We start from the raw sequence: 26713 nt of genomic DNA, 5'->3' as shown, positions 1-26713 counted from the left end.
ACAAGCAGCGCAATACCATCACCACCATGTCCAGCCAGAATAACTCCAACCGCCTCAGCGCCGCGCCAATGTACAAGCTCGGCAACCCAAGCCAGGGAACCCTTAGCGCTGACCCCCGACACAGCCTCATTGACAGTCGTACCAGTCTCATGGTTCCAGGGCATGACCACCGCCACTCTACCATCAGTGACATCGAGGGCCAGGGCCCTGCCGAGTTCGTCCACGAGGCCGTTGTGCCACAGCCTCCACCGGAATGGCAGCCGTTTGGCTACCCACTAGCCCATACCTTGTGTCTGGTTACCGCTTACTCTGAAGGCGTCGAAGGAATCCGCACTACCTTGGACTCAATTGCATTGACCGACTACCCCAACAGCCACAAGACCATCCTCGTCATCTGTGACGGTATCATCAAGGGTAAAGGCGAGAGCATTTCCACCCCTGATGCCGTGCTCAGCATGATGGGCGACCATGCCGTGCATCCAGACGATGTCCAGCCCTTCTCCTACGTTGCTGTTGCCTCTGGCTCAAAACGTCATAACATGGCCAAGATTTACGCTGGATTCTACGCCTATGGTCCCGGTTCCATCGTGCCCCCCGAGAAGCAGCAGCGTGTGCCCATGATGGTCGTTGTCAAGTGCGGAACTCCCGAAGAAGCCAACAAGAGCAAGCCCGGAAACAGAGGTAAACGAGACAGTCAGATCATCCTCATGTCCTTCCTCCAAAAGGTCATGTTCGACGAGCGAATGACAGAGCTCGAATTCGAGATGTTCAACGGCCTGTGGAAGATTACCGGCATTTCTCCAGACTTTTATGAAGTTGTTCTCATGGTTGACGCAGACACCAAGGTCTTCCCAGACAGTCTCACCCACATGCTTTCTGCCATGGTTCGCGACCCTGACATCATGGGCCTCTGCGGTGAGACCAAGATCGCCAACAAGTCCGATAGCTGGGTTACCATGATCCAGGTGTTTGAATACTTTATTTCTCATCATTTGTCAAAATCCTTCGAGTCTGTCTTTGGAGGTGTCACCTGTCTTCCCGGCTGTTTCTGCATGTACCGCATCAAGGCTCCCAAGGGCGGACAGAACTACTGGGTTCCCATCCTCGCCAACCCGGACGTGGTTGAACACTACTCCGAAAACGTCGTGGATACGCTGCACAAGAAGAACCTTTTGCTCCTGGGTGAGGACCGATACCTATCCACTCTCATGCTCCGAACTTTCCCCAAGCGCAAACAAGTCTTCGTTCCCCAGGCAGTATGCAAGACCACCGTTCCAGACAAATTCTCCGTGCTGCTCTCCCAGCGTCGTCGATGGATCAACTCCACCGTGCATAACCTGATGGAACTTGTCCTCGTCCGCGACCTATGCGGCACATTCTGCTTTAGTATGCAATTCGTCGTCTTCATGGAACTCGTCGGAACCCTCGTCCTCCCCGCAGCCATCGCATTCACCTTCTACGTCGTAATCATCTCCATCGTCAAAAGCCCCGTTCAAATCATCCCTCTCGTCCTCCTTGCTCTTATCCTCGGTTTACCAGCCGTGCTAATCGTAGTCACTGCCCATCGCCTATCATACGTTCTCTGGATGTTCATCTACCTCCTTTCCCTACCAATCTGGAACTTTGTCCTGCCCACATACGCATACTGGAAATTCGACGACTTCAGCTGGGGAGACACGCGAAAGACGGCAGGCGAGAAGACCAAAACTGCCGGAATAGAGTACGAGGGAGAATTTGATAGCAGCAAGATCACCATGAAGAGATGGAGAGATTTCGAAAAAGGTACACATCCCTCCTTCCCTATATTTTAACTGGCCGGAGCGTTTGATTAGCCGGTTGGTTGGAAAATTAATTTCTTCGGACGATGCTAACTCTTCTCTGCTAGAACGCCGGCTCCGAAATGCAAACACAGCCAGTCACCATCACACGAATTCCTCGTTTTCCAACTATGCTCATAATTCCGTGTATGGTGGGTACTCCGACTACCAATGAATGCACTTAATCGGACATGTGTTTTTTGTCATTTCTTTATATAATGTTCTATTCTTATTTATATTCCTGTCTGTCTGTCCGCTTACGTGCTTAAATTCAACTGCTTGCTTTTGCCGCATTCCCCTTGATTGATTGAACACTTAAATTTACCCGGATCCATCGGATTGTTACCTTCTGGCCATTTATTACCCCATACCCTTATTACCTCTATTCTCCGTTGCGATGACCCATGAAAGCCCTCGCATAGTTTTTTTATTCATCTATGCCATGTTTCGTTTATATTTGTCAACCTTGGTTTGGCCATGATATTTGATATACCACCACACACTCAGCTGTACTAACTAGTAATATCCCTGATTTTCCTCTGCTTGTCATTGGTGCTTCTCGAGTTGTCTCGTTTTCTTCTCTTTTCACGGCGGCTTACACTTCTTTGGGGTCAAGCACACTTATACCGTTGTTCTGCGTTTGCTTGTCTCTCTGTATGTAGATATAACCATATAAATACGGATATACAAGATATTATTTACTTCCTCACTCATTTTTTTCTCGCTTAACGACTGAGAGCGAACTGCTGTAAGGTACTCTGTACGTAAGAACTCTCTAGTTTACATATCCCTATTCCGTAAACGCCTGCCTACCCGTCTAGGCCAGCCCGACACTGACCCCCTCAACCATGCTTAAACTCAGTACAGTCGTTTTCAAGAGACAGACAACCATCTCGGCCAGGGGGGGTATAAGATCGTAGCCTGCAGATTCCGTGTTTGGCACATCACGCATGAAACCATCCTGGTTCGTGCATGCAAGCGGTGGGCAACATAGCTGGCCTTGGCCTGGTTCAAAGTCAAGATATTATTACTCAAGTCACCCATCAATACTTACGTGGATAGGCGGATTGTGAGTTATGTTAAGCAAGTTAAGTCGAGCCAAAAAAAAAAAAGAATGTAATAAAATAATTCATGTCAGGCTGCCGTGTTGGGCATCGAGCATCGCTGCAGTGTAATGCAGGGGGATGAATGGAAAGAGCCTGGAATTCCATAACAGCCACTCATCATCTTTTTGATAATGATACTTAATAATGGAGTCACTGTATGGGCGTTTTGGCGGAGGGGGATGGACGGAGTTATCCGTAAGAGGTATGTAGACGGGTACACATGCAGGGGTAATGGAAAGCATAACTTCAGCTTCCGACCTTGCTGTGCGTTCCAGCGTGTGTAACAAACGGAATCTGAGATGTTGTTATCTCGCCTGTAGCTTAAGCAGGTAGCCATGCGCGGAGGCCTCCGTATGGAGCAGTCATCCTAAGTTATATACTTATGTATGCACTCCATAAGGCATCTCCGTAGTCCAGCGCGCGGGAACAAGGGGGGCCACTGGGCTTGGTGCGGTGACTAGCGAGATAGGTGGATCAAGAGGGCTAATTGGCTGTTTTTCGCCATCTCAAAATCTTCCCCCCGGGATGATTCGCTGCTCTCCCGCTCCCGTGCCGCGAGAACAGAGAGAGGCTGCGTACCTGTGCCTAGCCGTAAAGTAACTATGTACGGACGGAAGACAGGCATGCGGTAGCGAGGATGTGCAACCCTTGCCTTCTTTGCCCTCCCACATCATGCGCCCCGTCATGCAAGTCCAGTGTCTGTCAAAAGGTGCGGCATCCCTGCAGCCTTCTGGGTCCCCCTTACTCCCTCCCGTGCGGGCCATGGCCACCTCGACTGGGCTAGCGCATGCACCATCCATGTCGCAAGGGCAACAAACACCCATCGCAGGGACATCTCGGCGTGTATAAGTTGTCGGCCATGGTGCCTCAGGGGGTGTTGGTATACGCAGTCTTTCCAACTGCTAAAGCAATAAACTTTTATATCGAAAAAGCCGGCAAAGAGAAAACTCTCGTCCCAAAGCGGTTAGGCCAGGACGGGACATCACATGATCTCGGATCTCGGCGTTTCTTTCCTTGCGCGGGGCGGAAAGCGGAAAGTTCGATTTTAACTAAACCGACGCTTCTTCGAGGACGTCGAAAGTCGAACGACATACAAACAACAACATCGACATCGACAACATCAACAACGACTCTCGACGGCTCGACGACGGCGGGCGCGGGGACTGTGAGAGACTGGACAGCAATTCACCTGGGGCGTCGGGACTCGGCTCGTCTCGGCGGTGATAGGCTGTTTGTTTGGTGGGAGGAGAGCAGTCGCTGGCTCGGTCTTTGGCTCCTGCTGGCTCTCCCCGACCTCACTTCTTCCCCCGGCTCTGTTTTCAGCTGCCCATATCAAAACATCTGCTCGGAGGACTCGTCAATTGCTCAGGCTCGTCTTCTTCCTTTTCACTCGGGGAAGAAGATACCTGGTCTCGTTGGACTGTCTCCCGTCTTTCTATGAGACAGACAGGATATCTTCTTGACTGTTGGAAGCTACGCGCGCTAAGCTAACATAATAACAAACTGCTGCATTGGCTGCCTCTTTGCATATCTCTCTTGTCTCACCCATCTTGCTATTCCCCACTCCTATTCATTCCTTGTCCCGGCTATTCACTCCCTCCTACGCCGCTGGTAGTGAATGGCCTGAATAAGCCTGCCGCACTCCTCGATTCCTCACCTTACTTTCCCACCCCTTTGGAGCAACACACATACTTGGCCCGGTTTTCTTGGCCCATCCAATCTTCTGGCTTAATCGCCTGTGTAACAACATCTTTTTTGCTTCTACTTTTCCTTCATTTTTCTTTTCTTCTTCCATCTAACTCCCTTTTCTTTTTTTCTCTTCTCTTCCCTTCTTGATCAACATATTCCTTTTGCTCCTATTCTAAGCCATCTATCTTGTGGTGGCCAAATCTTCAAGGAAGAACAAGAAGCAGCAACGAAAGAATACAGCTCCCTACGCTGGCTTTTTTCTTCTCTAAAGGTATGTGCTGGCTCCTCTTCTTGTCTTCGGTTCCTTTCTTCTGATGCATAATTCGTCGCTTTTCTTAGTTCTGGATCCAGTCGAGTACTTTTTAAAAAGACTCATCATATCCCTATCCAAGGTCCTTGGGCCTTGTTGCTTGTATATGAACTATTGTCCAGATTTTAAAGTCTTCGGGTCTTTTTCTTTTCTAGACGAGTTCCATATTCAAACTAGCTGGTGACTGAGATCTAGTGATGTGCTTCTACTTGTGAACGATCTAGTGAAGATATGGTTGATCAGACTGAGACAGCAGCTGGGCCATCCTCCTCTCAGAGTGTTCCACACCTATCTGCTACTGAAGTAGTAGATGATATCACCAAACAAGAGGACCTAGTTATGAATGAGGAGCTTCCACACACCACCGAGACCCGTGAAGGTAGGTGATATCTATTTTTGCTTTCTTTTTTTATACTACTTTCTTTTTTAAGTTGCTCTATATTTATATCTATTTATTTATATATATATATACTCTATCTAACTTTCTCTTTAGACTCTCCTCCTCTATCTCTCTTTGGGCCATTTGCGCAACCAACAAGTGGACTTTTGTCTACTCCTCTGACTTCCTCGCCATTCCCAGAAGGGGAACATATAAGTGAGGACGTGCCAGAAGTAACCGGCTCCCTGGCTCACTTAACCGATCCTTACCCATTAATCACTATTCCATCTCATCTGACCCTCTACTCTAACGGGCATAGCTTTTACCACGATCGCGATATGGACGAGCAAGAGGACGTCGAGGAGCTCCTCGACCACCCGGCGCCTTTTGTGTCTGAATCGGCCAATGATGAGACCGACGATGGTTGGCAAGAGGACCAGTGGATAGAACCTCCAGATGGTAATGGTAGCTTGATCGAAATCTCCGAGCTTTCTGGTTTCGAGCTTGATAGGCTTCCACACGACAGAGTGGGCACGGGCCCAGGCTCCATCTCTACCAGCTCCGAAAAAGATGGCAATGATGCTACCGGGGGGTTTTATCCCTCTGAAGATGAAGACTCGTGCCCCGACTCCGAGAGTATCTGTGGCAATGTCTCTTCCTTACCAGCTGCCGAGCAGGAACAACTAAGCACCAACCATGATATCAGCAACAACCCTAATAATACCGCCATCGGTCCTATCACCCCTCCAGTTGAGCAGGCTGAGTTCCCTCCCATTGAACTTCTCCAATTTGCCTTACCAGATCCTGGAGATCACTATTTCGATCCGTCCGGGGTTGACTCTGACATGGCAGACATGTCTATGCACACTGAGAGTATGTATTTTTCTCCCCCCCCCTGTTTTACAAACACCCTATGAATACCCATACGACTTGATTAAGTATTTGCCTGCAACTTGGCTGCTGTCTAGTCAGTGTGAAGCTGAGCATGGCACGGCGACGCATCTCACTTTCACTTCTTTGTTTGTAAAAGGCGCACTCCCCTCCCCAGAGCAAAACACTCTTTCTACCAACATCATCAACAGTCAGAGCCTGAACATGGGCCTGACAATCATCCTTCATCCTTGCATCGGAATCTACACAAATCCATCATTATCTTTCACCATTCCTACCTGTATTCCTTTCACCATGGTTCCCTATACGTTTAGAGTCTATTCCCAGAGCATTTTGCCTCCAAACCACATTGTTCCCGATGAGTATACTAACAAGCGCCACTCGCCAGCATTCGAACGCAACTTGACCGTTGAGCAATTCATCCGCCAATGGTACCTCCGCGCTCGTATGTCTCACGATCGACTTGGTATTAAGCATCCATATCCTCCAATTGCTTCTGAGGCTATGAACGTGCAAAACTGGCAGAGACCAACCAAGATCTCCCGTCCGGATGACCACAAGGGACGCAACTTCGATATCCAAAACATTCCGTGGACTTCGAAGTTGAACGTGGACCGAGCCGCTGCCCGTTCCTTACGGGACCAGTGGTATACTTCTTACCATAATTTGCGCTTCCAGCCCCATGGCGTATGTTTACTCTTTCTCAGTTCTTATATATCTATCAGGTGCCTAATTGGAGGTGTTCTCTTCTAGTATGCTATCACTCCGCGCGATACTGAGAATTATTTCAAAGCCAAGAACATGTACACCAAGTTCAAAGCCACAATGGCTCATTTTCAGCTCCGCAACCTTATGTCTGTGAGAGCATCTAATGTTGTGCAATATGTCTATCGGAACAAGGTCTACTCCGTCACTCCGTTCTACGATGTGCAAGACACTATCCTTGAGCTTACCGAGTCGGTTTCTTCTAATCCTGTGGCTGATCCTTTGAAAATATCTACCATGAAGGCCAAACATGGTGTTACTGTTGTTGGCGGTTTCAGTGGTGAATATGCTTATAAGGGCGAAATCCACGGCTACGAAAAGGTTGAAGGTCGTATTACGAAGCATCTCAATGGCATCACCAACCACATTGACATTGTTCAACATCGCACCAGCCACACCCCACAAGCCATCATTGCATCTAACGATAACTCCATCCGCATCCTCGACTGCGAGACAAACAAGTTCATTGCAACCCACCGCTTTGCCCGTGCTATCAACTGCACAGATACCTCTCCGGATGGTCGCCTTCGTGTAATTGTCGGCGATTCTGCTGATTCCTGGGTTGTTGACAGTGAGACCGGAAAACCCGTTCAGCCTCTTGCCGGCCACCGTGACTATGGATTTGCATGCGCCTGGTCCCCCGATATGCTGCACATAGCCACCAGCAACCAGGACAAGACTGTCAACATTTGGGATGCTCGTATGTGGAGAATTCTCCAAACTCTTGATTCGGACGTTGCAGGCTATCGTTCCCTCCGTTTCTCCCCCGTCGGCGGTGGCCCGCGAACTCTGCTCATGTGCGAGCCTGCAGACCGCTTCGTTATCGTCAACGCTCAAAACTACCAGACCCGTCAAGTCCACGAGTTCTTCGGTGAAATTGGAGGAGCAGACTTCACCCCTGATGGTGGCCGTATTTGGCTCTCCAACATGGATTCTCGCTTCGGAGGCCTCATGGAGTTTGACCGCATTCAATGGGGCCAGGAATTCGGTATTGGTCATACTAGACGCGCCAAGATCGAAGCCCGTGGTGATGTCTACTATCCAGACCTACCTAATGAATGGCTCCCTGAAGCCGAATTGGACGATGATCCACGCTGTGTCTTGAGTGCTAGCGAGCGTAGGATCCGATATTTGAGACTCATGAGCGATGCCGAGTTCTCAAGATTCAATATTTATTTGGGATAGAACCTGGAAATAATCTTTTCTTATCCCGCCATAATTTGGCCTGGCTTCTTTGGCTTACTATGCTCTTTGGCTCCTTGCCTTTTGGCATGATTTGAAAAAGAACCGTCTATGATCGGATTGATTCCAACCTTCCCCATGGCTTTTTTCCATCGATAATGTCCTTCTTGCATTCCAAGTTGGTGTTCTTTGGACTCGAGTTACCCTACGAAACCGAAGTTTTCCTGCCTTTGTGCGCGCGGCGTGTCTTTTCTCGACGATATCCCTTTTCACGCTTTCAACGACCAGTAACGACTCGCAATGACCCATACAATGGCTCATCACTACGAATTCATGATACCTCCCACCTATTCTTTTCTTTTGTTATCTTACCTCCCATCAGAACAAGCTCTTTCATCTTCCCGATTCCCAGAAAATAAGACATCCACAAAAAAAAGAAAGAAAAGAAAAGAAAGAAAAAAAAAAAAAAAAAAGAACCAAAAAACGGCTGCTTTGCCAAAAACGACTTTCTGCAACTGTGCTTTTAGATTTCCTTCTCTTACGGCGACTTCAAGCGATCTCCATGCTCCAGCAGCTCTCCTTGAGCTTCACAGCATCCACCTCAACGCATTGCTTTTCGTTCATTTCTTTTCTTTATCGTTTCCAAAGGGGTGCATTTTTTATCCGGTATCCGGGGGGGGGGAGGAGAGGCGCATCATGCATGGGATATACTCAAGACAGCAGTATACATACTTTTTCTTTTGCAATTCTTTTCCATCCCTTACCCTGACCTTCCCTTCTTTCTTTTCTAATGCTTCACGCTTTATGATTTTATTACTTTTGCTTTTCAATCGTTCGATTCATCGGACTCGGAGAAACGGAAATGGAAACGGACACAGACTTGTATTCTGGGCGCTGCATATTATTTATTTAGGAGGAGCAACTTTGCAAAATAATTACACATTCAACGTACCTACACAGGGGGGATAAAAAAAAAGAAACGGAGAATTAATTCAAAGAACCTCCTTAGCTAGTCTTCAGATAGGCACCTATCAAATCAACCAAATCTACGTGTTCCTTCTCTTCGACGTTGTTCTTCCGTGCCTCATCTGCTGTCTGTCTGTCTGTCTGTCTGCCTGCCCGTTTCTTTTCCATGCGATCCATCAGATTTGCTGCACCCGATGTCGACTTGGCCATGGAGGCTGCATTGGCTGCTTTCCGCCCGTTCCCCCCCTCCTCTTTCTGCAGGCCCCTGTCCATGCTGCCCGCAGTGACTGTTCGTTGTCATAGAACTAGTGAATGTATCAACCTGTGGCGGTGGTGGGGAGGAGAAAGGGGGCTTAGCAGGCGGGCGGTTTGGGTTGCCCCTCCAGCAGCCCGTCTCGCCACCCGCAAGCAAAACAGCTATCTATATAAGAGGGCCCCAGGGGGAGACAGAGCAGCAGCCAGCAAGCCATCCAGTCAGTCCCCATCCTGCCTATCAATTCGACTCGTCAACTGGCCAATTCGTTAGTTGACTGACTAACTAGCTGACCAGCAAAGCCCTCTCTAGCCCCTTCGCGTTTCACAGATCGAACCCCTTTATTTACCCTCACGAACACACCTAGCTACCATGTCCTACAACGACCAGCAGCAACGCGGTGAAGCCGCAGGCTACTACAACGGGAGCGATCTCCAGTTGGACCAGCATCGGGCCATCAGACAGGCCAGATACGAGAAGCATGGACGTGAAGACAAGGAAGACGACGATGACTCCCTCTTCAGCAAGGCCATGAGCTTCCTGAATGATAAGAAGGACAAGGTGGGCCGCGAGGACATCGACGAGCAGAAGGTGGTGCAATCCCACCAGATGCTTTACGGAGACAAGGACGATCGAGATGAGAAGCACGGTGCTGAGTCTTTGGGTTCCGGAGCGGCCATGCAGGCTCTTAAGATGTTCATGAACAGCAGCGGAAACCAGAACCAGAGCCAGGGCGGTGGTGACCAAAACAAACTTGTTGGTATGGCAATGGCTCAAGCTGGCCAGATGTGGGAGCAGAAGAACCAGCAGGGCCGTGTGGTGAGTTCTTAATCTGCCGCCAACTGCTTGATGAGATCGCGGGCAGTTACCTGGTTACTGACGACAAATCTAGAACACTGATAAGCAGACTGCTGTCAACATGGCTGCTGAGTATGCCCTTAAGATGTACATCAAGGGCCAGATGGGTGGTGGAAGCACTGGAGCGGGCGGACTAGGCGGCCTCGGTGGCCTCGCTCTTATCTCTAGTGCTTTGGGAGGAGGTAAAGGTGGTCAACAGCAGCAGGGTGGACTGGCTGCCCTTGCCGGTGCTTTGACCGGTGGAGGCCAGCAGCAGCAGCAGCAGCAACAGCCAAGCGGATTAGCTGCTATTGCCGGTGCTTTGGGAGGCGGTGGTGGCCAGCAGCAGCAACAGCAGCAGCAACAGCAGAACCAGCAGCAGGGCGGCGGAGCTTCTGACTTATTGAACATGGCTTCGAAATTCCTGAAGTAGAGTAGATAAGGGGCTCAATTGCGCCTATTCTAGATGATGTGGCTGTTTCGGGGCTATGTCGTTCGTTCTGATATAGTATATAGCTATTCTTGATCTTCGCCAATGAATCATGATGTCTATGTGACACTTTGCTTATATTTGGACAGTCCGTTTAAACAGGTTACTGATAGTTGAGATCTAAATAGTGCCGGCATATAGTTGTCTTGAACTTTTAAGTGCGCATATTAGATCCACGGTAATCACTTATCCTTAACAAAGGACAAGATTTCCAGTACCCATGATAGAATATAACTAATCATAGCTCTAACAAGGTTGTTTGCTCTCCTTGCCTTTCCTCATTTTTCAATATTGTATAAAAAGATACATATTGTCCGCCGATACCGAGGATGGGTACTTATCAAATTCAAGCAACTCGCCCGATGTTACTCTCCCCAGCCCTAACTGTGGCACTAACAAGGAACAGCCCAGTACGCGGCTGATCACCGGGCGGACAGGACCTTTTTAAAGGATGGAAAGGCCTGCATCAATCCTTCTCGGCACATTCAGGCGCTTCAGCCTCGGACATAAACAGATACGATGGCTGTCGAACGTGCTGAGCTGGATCTGACGGTTGAGGATGCGGCAACCAAAGTCAGCGATGATTCAAGAGACGCCGAGATACCAGACGGACCTACCACCGAGACGCTGGATGAGAAATTCCAGACGTCTAAATGGGAGATCTGGGCATATTATGCGTGTGTTGCCTCTCCTATACCATGAAAAGAAGACGAAGGGCTCTATGGCTACCCCCGTCTTCTACCTTGATGTACTGACGCATTCTGCAGTTATTACGTGGGGAATAACGGACTGACGCTCTTCAGTGGGTTTCTGCATCAAAATCAATTACAGGGACATTCATTCTTATCTGAAACCTGGTTCATAAATATCTAGACTTTGCTCCCACTGCATTTCAAAACCTGCTTTCTCAAGCCGCAGGTCCCGGGGGAACACTGGTGTTTGCAGGCTCCAGACGAACAATCAACAGCATCGTCCTGTTGAGCAATGGAATATCCTTTGCTATCCAGGTGCTTGTCTTTCTCTGCATCGGTAGCTTTGCTGATTTTGGCACCTGGAGACCAAATATACTCATTGTACTGTCTATCATCGCATACGCGGTTGGCTTCGGATGGATAGACGTCCACACTCCTGAAAAATGGCACGTCGCATCTGGCCTTTACATAGTAGGTCTTATAGCCTACCAGACTTGTCTGACCTTTTGGACAGCGGCCTTTCCCGGCCTTGCGAGAAATACAGTCGAAATTCGACAAAAGGCAGATGAATATCGTGCTGGCCTCATCACAAAGGATGATTTTGATGCCGTCGACTCGATGAAGCGAAGTCAGTTGTCAAATGTAGCCTTTTATGTCCAATCTGTTGGTGAGGTGTTTATACTGGCCATCATTGTGGGCATTATGTTTGCATTGGACGTCAATGCCAGCGAGGCCAATAATAACAAAGGGTTGAGTGTTCTTATTGCGTTTGCAACGGCTGTTTGGCTGCTCTTGTCGATACCCTGGTTCATCCTGGAGAAGAGACGGCCTGGGCAAGATCTGAACGGAAAGAACATCGTTCTGGCTGGTTTGGGCCAGCTGTATCGTGCGGCGACTGAGATATGGTCTCTAAGGCAGAGCTTGTTCTACCTTATCGGTGAGTCATTGCATTACCTGGTTTGCCTTAGCTAGGTAAGCATGCTAACCGTCCAGCTAAGGGTACTTCTTACTCGGAGACTCTCTAAACACCACTGTTACGGTGATTGCAACGCTCCAAAATAGTATTGTTGCATATAACACGCTCCAGTTAACATACCTTCTTATAGTCGGTATCGTTTCTCAGGTAAGCTAGCCTATGTTACTCAGTAATGTCCCCATCTAACCTTCTTGGATAATTCCACAGGCCATCGGCATCTATGCCTTCTGGGCTATACAGCAGCGCTTCAGCCTACAGCCCAAGACTATGTTTAACGTTATCGCAATCGCCATCATTCTCCTTGACGGCTGGGGTATGATCGGCATCTGGACCTCTCGCTTTGGGTTCCACAACACCTGGGAAGTCTGGGCCTACCAGGCATTCTATGGCCTCTTTGTGTGTCCCTGGTACAGCTACAGCCAGATCATGATATCGGAAGTGACTCCTCGGGGAAGGGAGTTCCTCTTCTTCAGCCTGTTCAGCATCATTGGTAAGACCTCTTCTTTCATCGGCCCGCTGGTGTCCAGTGCCATCATAGATGCTTCGCCATCAGGGAACAATTCGACTCCGTTCTACTTTCTGTTTGCTCTTAGTCTGGCAAGCTTTGTGTTCCTGTTCTTCTTCGTGGATGTACCGAAGAGCCGGCGGGAACAGGAGCTCTTTTTGGCCAGGGAAAAGGCAAGGCTCGCAGAGAGAGAAGAGCCCTTGACCGGGTAAACAGGCTAGAACAGCCTGCGTATATAAATACTTTATTATGTTGTCAGTATCGAATGAACGTATTCTGCATTGTTATTCTACGCCGTAGTTGTTTCTTCTGCGATGTCAGTGTGACTGATGTCATCATCCACGTGACATACCATAACGTAAGCAGCCCTCGTCATCTGACGACGGCGTCCAGAGGAGCCAAAGAAACGACAAGCAGAGCAAAGCATCAAGCAAGCATCAGCCAGCATCAGCGTCATCGTCTCGACTGTCATCTGCCTGCTGAGGAGCACCGCCAAAGACGCCCTCCGCCCGCACATATACAGACTGTCCTCCGGCCTAGCAGCCCCTTGCCCTCTCGCACCGTCTGCTTGTTGTCTTGCCTAGGTATCTAGGACTCGCCCGGACCTCAGATCAGCCCCCTCTACGCCCAAGGTGTCCAGCTCTTTAAGAACACAACAACCATGGCTGCAAGAGCTCCAGGAGGCCGGACTAGTGCTAGGTTCGCCCAGTTCAAGCTTGTCCTTCTTGGTAAGGTATCCCACTTCAATATAACAGAATGTTCGGTTCAAAAGTGGAAGTTCATGCTAAACTGTATGGTGTATATAGGAGAGTCGGCTGTCGGAAAGGTGAACTTCTTAGCCCCTTGACCCATAATTATGCAGTCTTCTCTGATAAGATTACTGATGGATCTCTGGTATAGAGCTCCCTGGTTTTGCGATTCGTCAAAGTGAGTAAAAAAAAATCTTTGTATATAATAATTAATATTTCTGCCTTGTTGGCGGTGTACTGACGCCTGGTCCACTCTGCGTTAGGATCAATTTGATGACTATCGAGAGTCTACCATCGGCGCTGCATTTCTTACACAGACCATATCACTCGACGAGACTACGACAGTAAAGTTCGAAATATGGGATACCGCTGGCCAGGAAAGATATAAGTCGCTCGCGCCCATGTACTACCGAAATGCCAACTGTGCTGTCGTCGTTTATGATATAACCCAGGCTGTAAGAATCGTCCTTTTTTCATGCTATTACTTGGAGATTAGCAGCACTGACACAATGCATAGGCGTCTCTTGACAAGGCCAAGTCGTGGGTAAAGGAGTTGCAAAGACAAGCGAACGAGAATATCATCATAGCGCTTGCTGGAAACAAACTCGATCTCGTCAACGAAAGCCCTGACAAGCGCGCCATTGAAACCGCAGATGCAGCTGCTTATGCCAAAGAGGCTGGTTTGCTCTTCTTTGAAACATCTGCCAAGACATCGACAAATGTACGGGAGCTATTCACTGCTATTGCGAAGAAACTACCGCTTGACCAGGCCGGCCCACGGAATCTGCGAGCAAACCCAAGACCGGGCGTTGACTTACGCCCAGAATCGGCGAACACACAAGGAGGGGCTTGCAGCTGCTGAGTGTATTAGATGATCTCTACCCTTTATCTCCTTCTTTTTTCATGATGGCTGCTTTTGGAATGTACATGGGTAACGAAGAAGTGGAAACGAGTGACGAGAGAAACCTGGCGTACCTCCCAGGCACATCAGCGGTACCATCTAATATGGTTTCATTGGAGCCCTTTCACATACCCCCCCCGCCTCCAGGCCCTTGAGACATCGAACCGACAGCATCTTGGAACAGTTTCTCAGTATTCGTTCGTCCACCTACCTTATACAATGCTCTTGATGGGTTTTCCTCTCTATCCCTCCGTCTCTCTCTTTTACTTTATTAGATATCAACTTGCGGCGCGTGTTTCCTGCTATCTACGGTTTAATATCTGTTACCTTTTCCACTGACATGCTCTGCCCTGGTGTTAATATTGGCTTCTCTGCTATTCACATTGTAATTTGTTACGCCTTCCTGCTATCATCTTTACTCTTCCTGTCCCCTTTCATTCTGTTACTCCGTGACCTCGGAAACGAGCAAGTGTAATCAGCTAGGCCATCGTCTGCTACCCCAAGTAAAACCAAATGAATCCATCTATCAAAAGTTGCCTCCCTCCTTGCAAAAGCGCCTTGCCTGTCCGTAAAACAGCGACGTAGTAGCTTAAAGCGGCGCTAAAACCTTACCCGGCGAAACTACTTTTTGCTTGCACCAAAACATTCGACCTCGCCGTCTCACGACACAGCACACTCTCCGTCTCTCAGCCCATGAGCCGACAGCCATCCAGCTTCTGTCGACAATCCAGCGGCATATAACGCCCAGCATGCTGCGCAACTCAATTGCGCCGTCCCGAGGACTGGGCTCGTTGGCCCGGCACAGGCTCACCACATCCGGACGAAACCTCATAACCAAGGTCCGTACAACACCTTCCGATGGCGAGTGTATTAGATGGTTTACCAGCTAATGGTGTCTAATTTTATTATTTAGAGGAGCTACATTAAAGGTAAAAGCGCCGTCTGGCCTTCTGGGAGGTCAATTGCCAGTGTACTGCCAGCCCGAAAAACCTCATGTGCCACATTTACTACCAGCGCAACCTGTGGGAATGAGCAAAGTATTCGATCACCGCCATCCCCATCTTCTGCCTCAGCTATATCGCCCGAAGGTATTTCGAAACCAGCCTCTTCTTCACCTGCTGGCCAGACTTCTCCTGTCTCCTCGGTAAACCCGCCTGAGCCCCCGAAGGCTCAGACCGGCGCTCCTCCACCTCCACCTCCACCTCCACCTCCTGCTCCTAAGGCCAAGGGAAGATTCGGCAGGTCACTGCTGTACCTTGTTCTCACGGCTGGAGTTGCCTATGCCGGGGGAGTGTGGTTTTCTCTCAGATCCGATAACTTCCATGACTTCTTTACCGAGTATGTTCCCTACGGCGAGGAGGCTGTATTGTACTTCGAGGAACTTGATTTCCGCCGTCGTTTCCCCAATGCTACCCGGCATATCAACACTCGTCCCGCAGCTCCCCGCGACGAAGGCGTAAAAGTGACTATACCCAGCAAGAGCGGTGTTTCATGGAAGGTCGCTGAGAATGACGGTACCAGTGATGTAACTCACAAGGGAAAACATATGAGTGCCGTGGATGCTGAAGTTCCTCGTGCCAGTGGAGATGCAAAGTCTACGACAAATAAACCCATTACCGAGGACAAGAACGACTCTGAAAAGACCGTTTCGAAGAAGGAAGAAAGCAAGGAAAGAATCCCTGTTACAGAAACTAAGAAATCGACCGTTTCACTTGATGAGCCAAGGAAGCCAGCAGTTGCTACTGTCGCAAGCATTGAGCCATTGGCAGCCCTACAAGATGACCCGATCATCCAGGAATTGACCAAGATTGTCAATGGACTTATTGCTGTTATAAACGCGGATGAGTCTGCTTCTAAGCTTGCTGCTCCTATTGCAAAGGCAAAGGATGACTTCCTGAAGCTCGGAGAGCAAATTTCCAGTATCAAGAAGGAGGCACATGCTGCAGCTCAGGAGGAAATCCAGAATGCTCACAAGGAGTTTGAGCGCTCTGCTACTGAACTTGTTCGACGAATCGATGAGGTTCGCTCAGAAGAGGCCGCTGAATACCGTGAAGAATTTGAGACAGAACGCGAGAAGCTCGCGAACTCTTACCAGGAAAAGATTAAGACCGAGATTGAGCGAGCCAACGCAGTTGCTGAGCAGCGACTTCGAAATGAGCTAGTTGAACAGGCCATCGAGTTGAACCGCAAGTTCCTTAGTGACGTTGACACGCTGGTTGAAAAAGAGCGTCAAGGCCGCTTTAGCAAGCTCTCTGAGCTATCGGCTCAGGTTGCCGAACTTGAAAAGCTAACTGCAGGATGGAACGACGTTATTGGTGCCAACCTGACTACCCAGCAGCTTCAAGTCGCTGTTGATGCTGTCCACAGTGCCCTTGAGAGTGAGAGCATGCCTAGGCCATTCATCAACGAACTTCTTGCGGTTAAGAGCCTTGCTGGCCAAGATCCAATTGTCAATGCCGCTATTTCCTCGATAAACCCCACTGCCTATCAGCGTGGAATTCCATCTACTGCCCAGATAATTGATCGATTCAGACGAGTTGCCAACGAAGTCCGCAAGGCAAGTCTCCTCCCTGAGGATGCGGGAGTAGCCAGTCACGCTACTAGCTACCTGATGAGCAAGGTCATGTTCAAGAAAGAAGCGTCCTCCAGCGGAGATGACGTTGAGAGCATACTCACCCGCACAGAGAAGCTCCTTGAACAAGGAAACCTCGACGACGCGGCTCGTGAGATGAATGCCCTTCGCGGATGGTCGAAACTGCTAAGTAAGGATTGGCTGGCGGATGTAAGAAGAGTTCTGGAAGTTAGACAAGCCCTGGAGGTACGTTTTCTTTCCCTATTACTAGCACTTTCTCTACTTATATACTACAATGAATGCTAACTCTAGCTGCCTTAGGTCATTGAAACCGAAGCCCGTCTTAAGTGCCTCCAGGTCGAGAGCTTGGGACACTAGCTCCTCTGCCATTTTTTCCTTAACCGTCTTTGCATTCAAAAGCCCTGTCCATCATTTAGAGCTTTAGTTTCCTGCTGTAAAACAGATCTCATTGTATCTACTAGAATTGCAAAACGTAACTTCTGGACTATCCGTCCTCCCCCACCCTCCTCTCCTTTTTTTTCTTAATCTCCCTTTGCCAACTTTTATTTTATATCGACGAGTCTTGGCTGGGCCGCGCAAGCATCACGTGGCACTGTTTGCCTTGTTTGCACAGCTCAACACTCCCTAAAGAGGCAAAAAAGGAGTAACCGCGCGGATCTTCATCGAACTAACAAACATCAAACATCAACACCAGCCAGCAGCCGCTTGGAAGATTCGGATGAAAAGGAGACGGCCATGGTTATCGACTGTATTTCAACCAGGCTGGAACCGCTCTGAACTGGTCGTCTTTTCTCTTTGGGCGGACTTTGTCGTTCTTGCTTTCTTTTCTTGTATGACCTAGTCCCATGTCTCAGCCAGGGCCTAATCACATGCATAGCAACAGCTTTGATTTTGATAACATTCCCTCAGCCCAGCTTTCTGGAGCTATCATCAATTCATAGCCTCGATGGCTCGTCCTTCTCAAGAGTCGGATCGAGGCCGGAGTGAGTACTCGGACAGGCGTGCATCTGAGGGCTATGGACAAGCCACTCCTAATTCCAATAGGGGCGGAAGCCTTGACCAAACCCCCTCCCCAAGTTCAGATTATCTTCTTCAAAGAAGGCATAGAAAACAAGGAAGCAGTACATTTCGACTAGAGTCTCCCACTGGGCCGCCTAATTCAAATTCTCCACGGGGAGGTGTCAGTCGACGGGGTAAAGACTTCATTCGTCATCAAAGTGATGATAGCGAGCTGGTCATCCCCAAACGAAGTTCTCAGCAACCTCGTCAGCTTCATACGCCTAAGCCATCCATTGGTAGCTCACCGCTCTCGAATGTTGTGTCACACGAAGAGAATGACCAAAGAGATGCACCATATACCCCAGACAGTCAATCACGCGTACATCATCGACAGTCTCCGTCGGTTGGACTGGATACAGATCCTGCCCAAATTGTCAATCTTGCGCTAAGCCTTAGTGACTCGCGGAACAGAGTTTCTTCGGCCCGTACCGTTTCGAGCGGAACTCAGCGTACGAGACTGTCATCCCCTATGGCCCATTCCAGACCTCAGGCTATACAGTCGCCGAGGATCTCTGAAATTGAAACGCCAGCGCGAAGACCGTCAACTTCTCTGGGCACAGTAGATCTCAGATATGGAGCCACGCATTATGGCGAGGTTCAGCTCTCCCATGCAACTCTTGCTAGGGCCGAGAAGGCTAAACAACATTTTGAGTTGTTTGAGAATTATTTGCGCCTACTTCCACATCTACCGCCTCTGCCATCCCCTGGAGATGCATTAGGCAGACACCAAACAAACCGAGGGTACCAAGAGGATACCCCAGGAGGCAGACAGTACAACCCCTTGCAATATTTACGCAACAGAAAAATCAGGTACAGGGAAAGACAAGCTATTGATTCCGAGGCGGCAGGGTGGGGAGATGTTGAGAAGGTCTCAGAATGGGTCGATTCCATTGTTAATATCCCCGACTTACATCTGATGGAACCCGATGAATACATTGATCTCCCAGAATTCAAGCCTAGTGCTTCCAGGATCGATCCAGATGATAAATCTGATCGAAAATTGACACATACCAAATCTGGCGAGGTTTTACGGCGTCGTCCTCGAATGGATTGGGCTACAACGCCATTAGATCTTCTGGCAGATATTGTTTGGTATGAACAAAATGGTAACAAAGCCAAGGTCGAAGATCGACATGGGAAGAAGCTATTTCCTCATGGCGTCGTGACCAGACATCATACCGAGCCCAGCGCGAGTCAAGTAGAATCCCTTGGCTCTATGGAACAATCAAATGCACAAGTTGATGCTGGCTCGGAGCTAGATGATATCCAATATCTCAGTACACCTACACCAGCTGGTGGCCGGAGCCAGCAAAACGCTGAAAGAGGACGCTTACGGCACCGACTGGCCCATTCCATTAACTTGACACCGAACCATAGCAGATCAAGAAAACAAAGCAAATCCCCCGTTAAGAAACGACCTCGTACCTCTTCTGAATCATCGCGCCATTCCTATGGTAGCAACAACAGTGGAAGTTGGAGACGAATATCCAAAGCAAAAACCAGAGAATCCGGCGATAATGGAAAGAATTTGGGAAGAAACGCTGCCGTCTTAGATACCGGCAGACCAGTCACACCAAACCAAGGTTCCCTAGACACTGAAAATATCCATAAAAATCATTTGAGGATTCCCAATACACCAGAAAACACTCTTCTCCCTAATCCAGACTTTGAATCTAACCCTCACATGTCGCCCCGCCACGAATATTCTGCTTCTAATTCCTCCCTAGCAAGTGATGGTGGGATAAATGGATCTCGAGACATTCCGAATCAGGGTAACAACAGCCCTTTCCAGACTCCTGGCCCGAGAGGGTTTTTCCCAAATATGTCAATAAGCCTTTCTCCTCTGCGTGGCCGCTCCACGTCACCCAGTCGACGCAATCCCTTTCATTTGGGGCATTCGAGGAAGCCCAGCCGGCAAAAACAAGGGCAGATTCTGGATTTCACGGAATCCCAGGGCGACCTTGGCACTCTATCTCATCGCCGTACGACCTCTAACCTCTCTCCCCCAGGCTCTCCTTCGGGACCAGAGGGCCAGAAGACTCCAATTTTCCGAAGAGCAGATAGTTCTCCTGCTAAGAATACTCGCAGTAGCGGTCAACAAGACTGGAAAAGGCTCCTTAAGGGAACCCGGATCGCTGAGTTAGTTGGGAGTGAAGTGTCAAGGGTGGGAGACTTAATACGGAAGAAAGACAATTTCAGCCACTCAAGGCGATCGTCTGCGTCGAGTTTATCAGAATATGTTGATGCCGATACCAAGATACCCACAGAGGACGATTCATTCTGCAGCCCAGCACAAAAGGTGGACTCTGATAATTCCAAAGTACATCAAGGACAGCTTCCGGATTCCACCTCCAGTCCACAAACCAGGCCTTTAAATGATAAGGATGATGTCGCTGAGGATAAGATGACTACAGAAACTCGAGACCCTGATTCCAATATGGGTTTGACTAGCCAGGATATATCCACGTCAATGAGTCTTGACGAGATTACGAAGAACTGGACACCTCGATATATCCCTTGCTCTGGCCGTGTTAGCAAACGAGACATTTCTTTCGCTCGCGCTCGTCTCCTATCGTCAGGCATCAAAGCCTTGGAAATATGTCGTTATGCCGAGAGCTCTTCTGCACCTTTCGCTGACTCGTGGTTGAACGACCCGGTTAAATTCAACAATATCGGTCCATATATTCTAAGCTCAGGAGCAGCTGCGCTTCGCGCCAGACGAACAGTCACAGAATTTGACGAGCGTGTGATTGCCTACAATAAGACCATCAAAGATTTTACCAAAGTTAAGGCTCCACCCATGCAATCCAGAATCCGAAACCTCGAGATACAGATTAGTAGTACGCTCACGCTTCGCATAATACCGTTAACGACCCGGGCGGAAACCCTGGCAGGTGAACTTGGGACAAAATGTACATTGCCTGTCAAAAGGCTTGAGAATATATTGAATAAGGGCCTGAGAAAGCGAAATCGCCGAATACGCTCCATCATCACGCTATTATCCGCAATCTTTGAATGGATGCTTATGGGAGTTTTCTGGGTTGTTTGGATCAGCGTCATGATCTGGAAACTAATCCGGCTACTTGCATTTGGAGCATTCAGGGGTGTTCGCTGGGTTCTCTGGCTATGATCTAGCTTCACCCCAGCTATTCTAAAAGGGTAGCATTTGAATTTGCTTACCCTCGCCATGAATATTGCCCTTTACCCTATACACTAGCACGTCTTTTCTTGGTCTCGACTTATTGAATTAGCCTGTTTTAATATGCAGTGATACCATATTTGATAATTTGTTGTAGCTCTTCCTCCTGTCGAGTCACTTTTGTCCTGTTTTATTAGAATGTTTTGACCTGAGTGGCGTTTATGGGTATAGAATACTACTTTAATTCACTAAAATACCCTTCAAATTGTATTCCTAGAGATCTTACTTGCGTGTATGATACTTTAATACCCAGTGAATACCTGACACTAGTGATGAGTGTCTATAATTGTTTCTCACTTCTTTCAAAGGAATATTCTTTCTCCTTTGTTCACATGTTTTTGGGATACCTCTTCAAGGTCGGTTTTAGAGGAAGTCCCCTGCCCTCCGGATGCCCGTGGATCCTACCAGCCAGATTGAAATCACTAACACTGATGATCTCATGTATTCTACCGAGCTCGGTGAGTTCACGGGAGACCCGCTATATCACTAGAGCCCTTTTCAAGTGGCCTTGCTTCCAATATAAAAAGCTGCTCCTTCTTGCTCCTCTTTTCTCTTTACCACTGCCTGTTTCTATTTTATTGAACCATCAAATTTCCGCTTTGTCTTTAACGAATACCCTTTGCATCGCCAGGTGTGCTTAAAGGGGTAGTTGAAAGAAACTACCCAGGAATCCAACGTTGTGATTCAATATACCATCATCCGGGTTACGTTGCTACCCAGGAGAACCAGCCAAATTATTGATCATCAGCCCTTAGATCCAATCTCGCTTTGACTCTCTTATTGTGCCAGGAGAAAGCATCCATATTCATATTTGCGATTCTATTCTCAATGCGTGGGATAAGCCCTGTTAACACTCCCACAGATGGTAGAAGTTCTGTCCCATATGCAGTCAGTCCTGTGAGTTCTATACGCCATCATAATGTCCTTGATGCAGGACAAGCATATAGCTTCCAGAACGCAGAGAGCGGTTCCATGGTGCAATATGGAGGGGCTCAGAAACGAGACACGGGCGTTGTAGAGATCGAGGGCATACAGTATTCGTATGATATGGACTCACGCGAGAGACTCAAGGTGCGCAACATGCTTGAGAGACAGAAAAAGGCCGGCAAGACCAGCGTTGAGATTGGAAAATATCTCCTCCAGACGTATAATAATCGGGACCAAGGACTTGGAGGTATAGTGACGTACCTGTTTGGCAACGGGCATCCGTACGTTAGCATCACTGCTATTGTTATGAAGGCTGTTGGCTTGAATCCGCCGGTCCAGAAGGGCTATAGAGCAGAGTCGGCTTATGCTACTCCAGCGCCTTCCCGCCCGTCTCCAAATAGCCATGCGTTGTTGAAGTATGAGGCTAGCAGCCGGGCTGGTACCCCTGCGCAAGGCACAGTTAACCTAAATTACGTCTTTGAAGACGGTGAAGAGCCGCCTTTTTTACGACCGGCTACGCTCGAGCGTATCCAGCGGGGATATTTCGATCCAAAGCTTGACTGGGGGAGGAATTAGGAGTTGGGTTTACCGCATGATGCAAAGATCATAGATATTATACCATAGATTCAGCGTTCAGCGACGGAGTTGGAGGTTTCGGTCTTATTATGTCAATCAGTTTAACTATTACCATTTTCTCCGCACATCAATGAAGACTAGAAAGAAAGTTATAAACTTGGTTCCATTGTAGTAATTCTAGCTAGCAGACGCAGAGAGAGAGAGAGATAAACCAACACCTAGGTCACCCATGCTAATGAAGAAAGAAAGGAGTAGGAATGGCTGATCAAAAGAATAATAAACGTAATAGACAGGGAGGATAGCAATATGCAGAGGCTAGGAGCCCAAGGAGTCTGTAGCAACGGTTTGATAAGGAGACCTCTTTTTGACTTTTCTTTTCCGTGTAGATGCTCTCAGGCGGGAGGGGAGGCCGGCAACAAAGCCGGTAAACCTGGACCACGAAGTCCTGGAGGGAGCAGAGCCATCGCTATCCGTGGCTACTGTGCTGCCTTCCTCATAGACTGTGCCGTCAGGAAGCCTACCACGAGTCCGGAGTCGTGGAAGGATAAGGTCTTGGTTTGTTATCGGGCTATCGTTGAAAGGCGGGATGGTGGAAGTAGACGGTTTGGACCGATCTCGTAAGAAGGAGAGTGTCTTTCGCAGAGATTTCCCCATCGTAGGCGGTTTCTCGAGTGCTGGACAAGGACGCTGGACTTGGGCGCTAGACGACAGAGCTGGGTCCGGTAGTCGCTGCAGGCAAAACTGACATGCGTCCGCAACGGCTGGATCTCGATGAGCTGCTCGGATGTCTGGACTTGGACTCGCTTCTGAATCTGACGGCTCAGGCGGCTCGTTTTGGAGCGGTCTTATATTCCAGACAGGCGGTCGATGGCTGTATTCTCCCTGGCGTCTCTGTATGTTCAATGATTCATCGGGGCTGGTTGCTATCGGAGTTCCACCCTCTGGGTCTAGAAATGTCCTTGGAAGCTGTTCGGTCTTATCTGGAGTCTCTATCTTGACCGTGCCCGTTTCATTCATGGTGTTGCTGACGCTGTGTAGCATTCTGGGGGGTCTGGCCGCCTCTACGGAGAGACGGCTGATATTCGGCAAACGGCAGCCCTGGAGCTCTTATCAAGAAACGGAGTAACGAGGCAGGCCAGTGAAGCGAGAATATTTACAGACTGAGAGGAACATATTAACCGGCGAGAGAGAGACAGAGAAGACGCCCTTCACACTTGGCCCGGCTGATATAAATAAACACATCCTCGAGAGAAACCGCGATAGAGCCAGCCTGGCCACAGAGAGTTAACGCCCCCTCCAGAGAAACCAGAGAAGGACGCGGTGACGAGCAGGGCATCATGAGAGAAGCCACCGAGCAGGGAGTTGGTGAGGCTTGACATCGTTATTCACTGGGGTATCAATCAGTTGATCACCGTCCACGCCGCCGGCTGCTGGTTCCATGGGGTGCAACAAGCAGCCCTCGAGGCGACGGGGTGTATGTAACACTGCGACGGAGAGAGGCGTGGAGCCCATCACGCTGGCCGTCGTCTATCAGCATGATGTCACTATCTGGTGAGAATGATGAGGTTGATCGACCCTCATCAACGTGTTGAGCAGTTAATCCCTGCGGCTGGCGCTTGTTGGGACGCTGTTCGGTTCACATCGTATCCAGCCAGGATAACTACATCGTTGGTTAGCCGGCTGCCTGGCGAGATCCCAGCACTGAGGCTCACATCAAGCGCCAGAAGAGACCCAAAATAGCTTCATCGTCGTCCTTCTACTACTCATTCTCTGTCATCTCCCTGTAGTTTAGCCCGCGATGCTTCCCCGGCGCCTCCTGAGCCCGCGTGCGATGCTGGCGATGCCTCGGCCCCGGCAGTCTCGGTGGGTCAAAAGCCTCAATCTCCGCCTGATCGGGTTGTTCTCCAAGTTGATAACTCCGGGATCTCTTCCCCCTATGCATGAAAGTCATCCATAGCCACGGCTAACAGACGCCTGCAGCAGTCAGCATCTCCCGCTCCTGTCGGCCTCTCCATCCTCGGCCTCTGCGCTATCGCTTGACCGGCGGTTTTCTGCTGCTGCTCCCGGCCTGCCCTCTACGGACACCAAGATGGCTGCGCCCAAGATCACTCTCTACGTCGACATCGTCAGCCCCTTTGCCTACATCGCCTACCATGTGCTGAGGGTAAGAACGAGATTGGTCGTCCTGTTTCTTGCTTCTTGCTCCTTGCATGGGCTTTGATTGATCTGACATGCGCTCTCGATGGCGCCAGAACTCCCCTGTTTTTGCAAAATGCACCACGACGTACGTCCCTGTCCTGCTCGGGGCCATCATCCAGGCTACGGGGAACACTCCTCCAATCCGTATCAAAAGTAGGCTGTTGACCCGTCCTCCACTTGCTCTGCTCAATCTCCTCTTGCAGGCTCGTCTAATTTTCATATATTTTAAATCCCGCAGACAAGGATAAATGGATCAACGTGGAGCGCCTGCGCTGGTCAAAGCTACTGGGAGTTCCCATTACTGAGGCTATGCCAGACGGATTTCCTGTTTTTACTCTAGCTGTAAGTTAATCTCCGGCGGTGAAGGCCCCTCGCTGTACTAAGTATTCGTCGTTGCTTCTGTGCGATGACTCTTGAAAATCTTCTGCCTTTCTTTTGCTTGTGATCTTCTCACTGATTTTCATGCAGGTCCAGCGGGCTCTCTGCGTCGTTGCGGCCGATCACCCTGAAAAATTGGCGAGCTGCATTGATGCGCTATACAATACGCTATGGGTCAATAGAGACTCGTCTGTTATCAAACCGGAAGGTTATGTGCCGGTGCTGGAGACTGTGATTGGTAAAGACGCTGCGATCAAAGTAGCGGAGAAGGTAAGGAGGTTTTGAGAGTCTGGAGGATATCATCATACATGTGAAACTGGGTTCTCTCCTGTTTTTTTTTTTTTTTTTCCCGCTAACTGTGAGGGTAGTCAAATACTGCCGAAATAAAGCAGAAGCTGATATCGAACACGGACCGGTCCGTTGAATCCGGTGCGTTCGGCTTGCCGTGGATGGAATGCACCAACTCCAAGGGTGAGACTGAGTCGTTCTTTGGCGTAGATCACCTTGGACAAGTCGTTGCTTTCCTGGGCCTGGACGGCACGCTTGGAAAGGGCTTTAAAGCATTACTCTAGAGTTTTCCTTAGCGCGGTTGTAGCCGTGCTTAAGAGGCCCATAAAACACCCTGATAGACAGAGAAGACACCCATTATCTATTGAAGACGAGCAGTTGAATATTGAACAGTCAAGATGTACATATTCTGTCGTGTGTGTACTTATATTACGCCCTCCAATGAAAATGAATTTGCAGTGGGTCTATTCTAAACTATATTATTGGTCAATCTGTTGAGATTTGATTCGCCATATCTAAATTAGTCATTATCTTGGCAAGAAAAGCTTATCTGAGGGTCAGGTAACCGTCCCTCCTGATTCCATCTGAAGAGCACTTCTTGAATATATGATGAGAAATATGATATCAACTGCAGCACAAGACCTACCATCTGCCTCTTAGATAACTACAGCCACCTCACTTCCCACTTGCAAGTTCACCCGCATATCAGGAGTCTGAGGTTCCATCACGTGCCATCCCGGAATAACCTCTTCACCGGTGTTTACTTCCCAATGTAGGAAGGTGCGTCCCGACCCGGTCCATGCACGCGGATCTCCTTTAATTCCGAAATTCAGCCAATAAGATTTCAGTAATTCAGAATGTCCTGAACTCAATTTCGCCGCAATAACATGAACTAACATCACTTCTATGGAGAAGATTGACTTCTTATTATTCGGGCAAAAGGATGTCGTTGTCTAAGCGCAGATAGCTTGCATAGACTTTAGCTA

At 49.0% G+C, this 26713-nt stretch overlaps 11 protein-coding genes across 13 annotated transcripts in view; 10 read left to right on the top strand and 1 right to left on the bottom strand.

Moving 5' to 3' along the window:
• The window catches only part of TERG_08867 (chitin synthase CHS3), a 5049-nt gene extending 2402 nt beyond the window's left edge, over window positions 1–2647 (top strand). The window contains exons 2-3 of the mRNA XM_003233651.2: window positions 6–1782; window positions 1886–2647. Of these exons, the coding sequence (XP_003233699.1) occupies window positions 6–1782; window positions 1886–1992 (1884 nt within the window). The 3' untranslated portion in view covers window positions 1993–2647. The remainder of the gene's footprint in view (window positions 1–5; window positions 1783–1885) is intronic.
• A 1382-nt stretch (window positions 2648–4029) lies between these two features.
• TERG_05570 (uncharacterized protein) lies at window positions 4030–8142 on the top strand (the record flags this gene model as incomplete). The annotated part of the gene is made up of 4 exons (XM_047748455.1): window positions 4030–5301; window positions 5416–6174; window positions 6581–6879; window positions 6946–8142. Exons 1-4 carry the CDS (start codon window positions 5154–5156, stop codon window positions 8140–8142), a joined length of 2403 nt encoding a protein of 800 aa, XP_047604437.1. The 5' UTR covers window positions 4030–5153.
• Window positions 8143–9509: 1367 nt separating this feature from the next.
• Window positions 9510–10764, top strand: TERG_05569 (uncharacterized protein). Of its 3 annotated transcripts, none has more exons than XM_047749998.1 (3): window positions 9510–9578; window positions 9661–10177; window positions 10251–10764. In XM_047749998.1, exons 2-3 carry the CDS (start codon window positions 9731–9733, stop codon window positions 10626–10628), a joined length of 825 nt encoding a protein of 274 aa, XP_047606636.1. In that variant the 5' UTR covers window positions 9510–9578; window positions 9661–9730; the 3' UTR covers window positions 10629–10764. The 3 variants fall into 3 exon arrangements, with proteins under 3 accessions (XP_047606636.1, XP_003233696.1, XP_047606637.1); XM_047749999.1 differs by having other exon boundaries at window positions 9553–9578; window positions 9656–10177; XM_003233648.2 differs by having other exon boundaries at window positions 9510–10177.
• A 440-nt stretch (window positions 10765–11204) lies between these two features.
• On the top strand, window positions 11205–11387 carry TERG_12307 (uncharacterized protein; the record flags this gene model as incomplete). Its single annotated transcript, XM_047751283.1, has 1 exon — window positions 11205–11387. The coding sequence occupies one exon, from the start codon at window positions 11205–11207 to the stop codon at window positions 11385–11387; it is 183 nt and encodes a 60-aa protein (XP_047606635.1).
• Window positions 11388–12620: 1233 nt separating this feature from the next.
• Window positions 12621–13070, top strand: TERG_12306 (uncharacterized protein; the record flags this gene model as incomplete). The annotated part of the gene is made up of 1 exon (XM_003233647.2): window positions 12621–13070. The coding sequence occupies one exon, from the start codon at window positions 12621–12623 to the stop codon at window positions 13068–13070; it is 450 nt and encodes a 149-aa protein (XP_003233695.2).
• Window positions 13071–13519: 449 nt separating this feature from the next.
• TERG_05567 (GTP-binding protein ypt5) lies at window positions 13520–14469 on the top strand (the record flags this gene model as incomplete). Its single annotated transcript, XM_003233646.1, has 5 exons — window positions 13520–13586; window positions 13665–13684; window positions 13759–13785; window positions 13871–14062; window positions 14125–14469. 5 exons carry the CDS (start codon window positions 13520–13522, stop codon window positions 14467–14469), a joined length of 651 nt encoding a protein of 216 aa, XP_003233694.1.
• A 788-nt stretch (window positions 14470–15257) lies between these two features.
• Window positions 15258–17458, top strand: TERG_05566 (uncharacterized protein; the record flags this gene model as incomplete). The annotated part of the gene is made up of 3 exons (XM_003233645.1): window positions 15258–15347; window positions 15422–17326; window positions 17402–17458. 3 exons carry the CDS (start codon window positions 15258–15260, stop codon window positions 17456–17458), a joined length of 2052 nt encoding a protein of 683 aa, XP_003233693.1.
• Window positions 17459–17662: 204 nt separating this feature from the next.
• TERG_05565 (uncharacterized protein) lies at window positions 17663–21290 on the top strand (the record flags this gene model as incomplete). The annotated part of the gene is made up of 1 exon (XM_003233644.2): window positions 17663–21290. The coding sequence occupies exon 1, from the start codon at window positions 18048–18050 to the stop codon at window positions 21288–21290; it is 3243 nt and encodes a 1080-aa protein (XP_003233692.1). The 5' UTR covers window positions 17663–18047.
• Window positions 21291–21747: 457 nt separating this feature from the next.
• Window positions 21748–22862, top strand: TERG_05564 (uncharacterized protein; the record flags this gene model as incomplete). Its single annotated transcript, XM_003233643.2, has 2 exons — window positions 21748–21817; window positions 22108–22862. The coding sequence occupies 2 exons, from the start codon at window positions 21748–21750 to the stop codon at window positions 22860–22862; spliced, it is 825 nt and encodes a 274-aa protein (XP_003233691.2).
• A 315-nt stretch (window positions 22863–23177) lies between these two features.
• On the bottom strand, window positions 23178–23903 carry TERG_05563 (uncharacterized protein; the record flags this gene model as incomplete). The annotated part of the gene is made up of 1 exon (XM_003233642.2): window positions 23178–23903. The coding sequence occupies one exon, from the start codon at window positions 23901–23903 to the stop codon at window positions 23178–23180; it is 726 nt and encodes a 241-aa protein (XP_003233690.2).
• A 757-nt stretch (window positions 23904–24660) lies between these two features.
• Window positions 24661–26011, top strand: TERG_05562 (uncharacterized protein; the record flags this gene model as incomplete). Its single annotated transcript, XM_003233641.1, has 6 exons — window positions 24661–24725; window positions 24843–25026; window positions 25115–25214; window positions 25300–25403; window positions 25530–25709; window positions 25808–26011. The coding sequence occupies 6 exons, from the start codon at window positions 24661–24663 to the stop codon at window positions 26009–26011; spliced, it is 837 nt and encodes a 278-aa protein (XP_003233689.1).
• Between the last annotated feature and the right edge of the window lie 702 nt (window positions 26012–26713).

This window comes from Trichophyton rubrum (genome assembly GCF_000151425.1).
Source record: "Trichophyton rubrum CBS 118892 genomic scaffold supercont2.6, whole genome shotgun sequence".
NCBI classification, from domain to species: domain Eukaryota; kingdom Fungi; phylum Ascomycota; class Eurotiomycetes; order Onygenales; family Arthrodermataceae; genus Trichophyton; species Trichophyton rubrum.
Note: the sequence above shows the minus strand (reverse complement) of the source record. Positions and strands in the feature narration are given on the sequence as shown.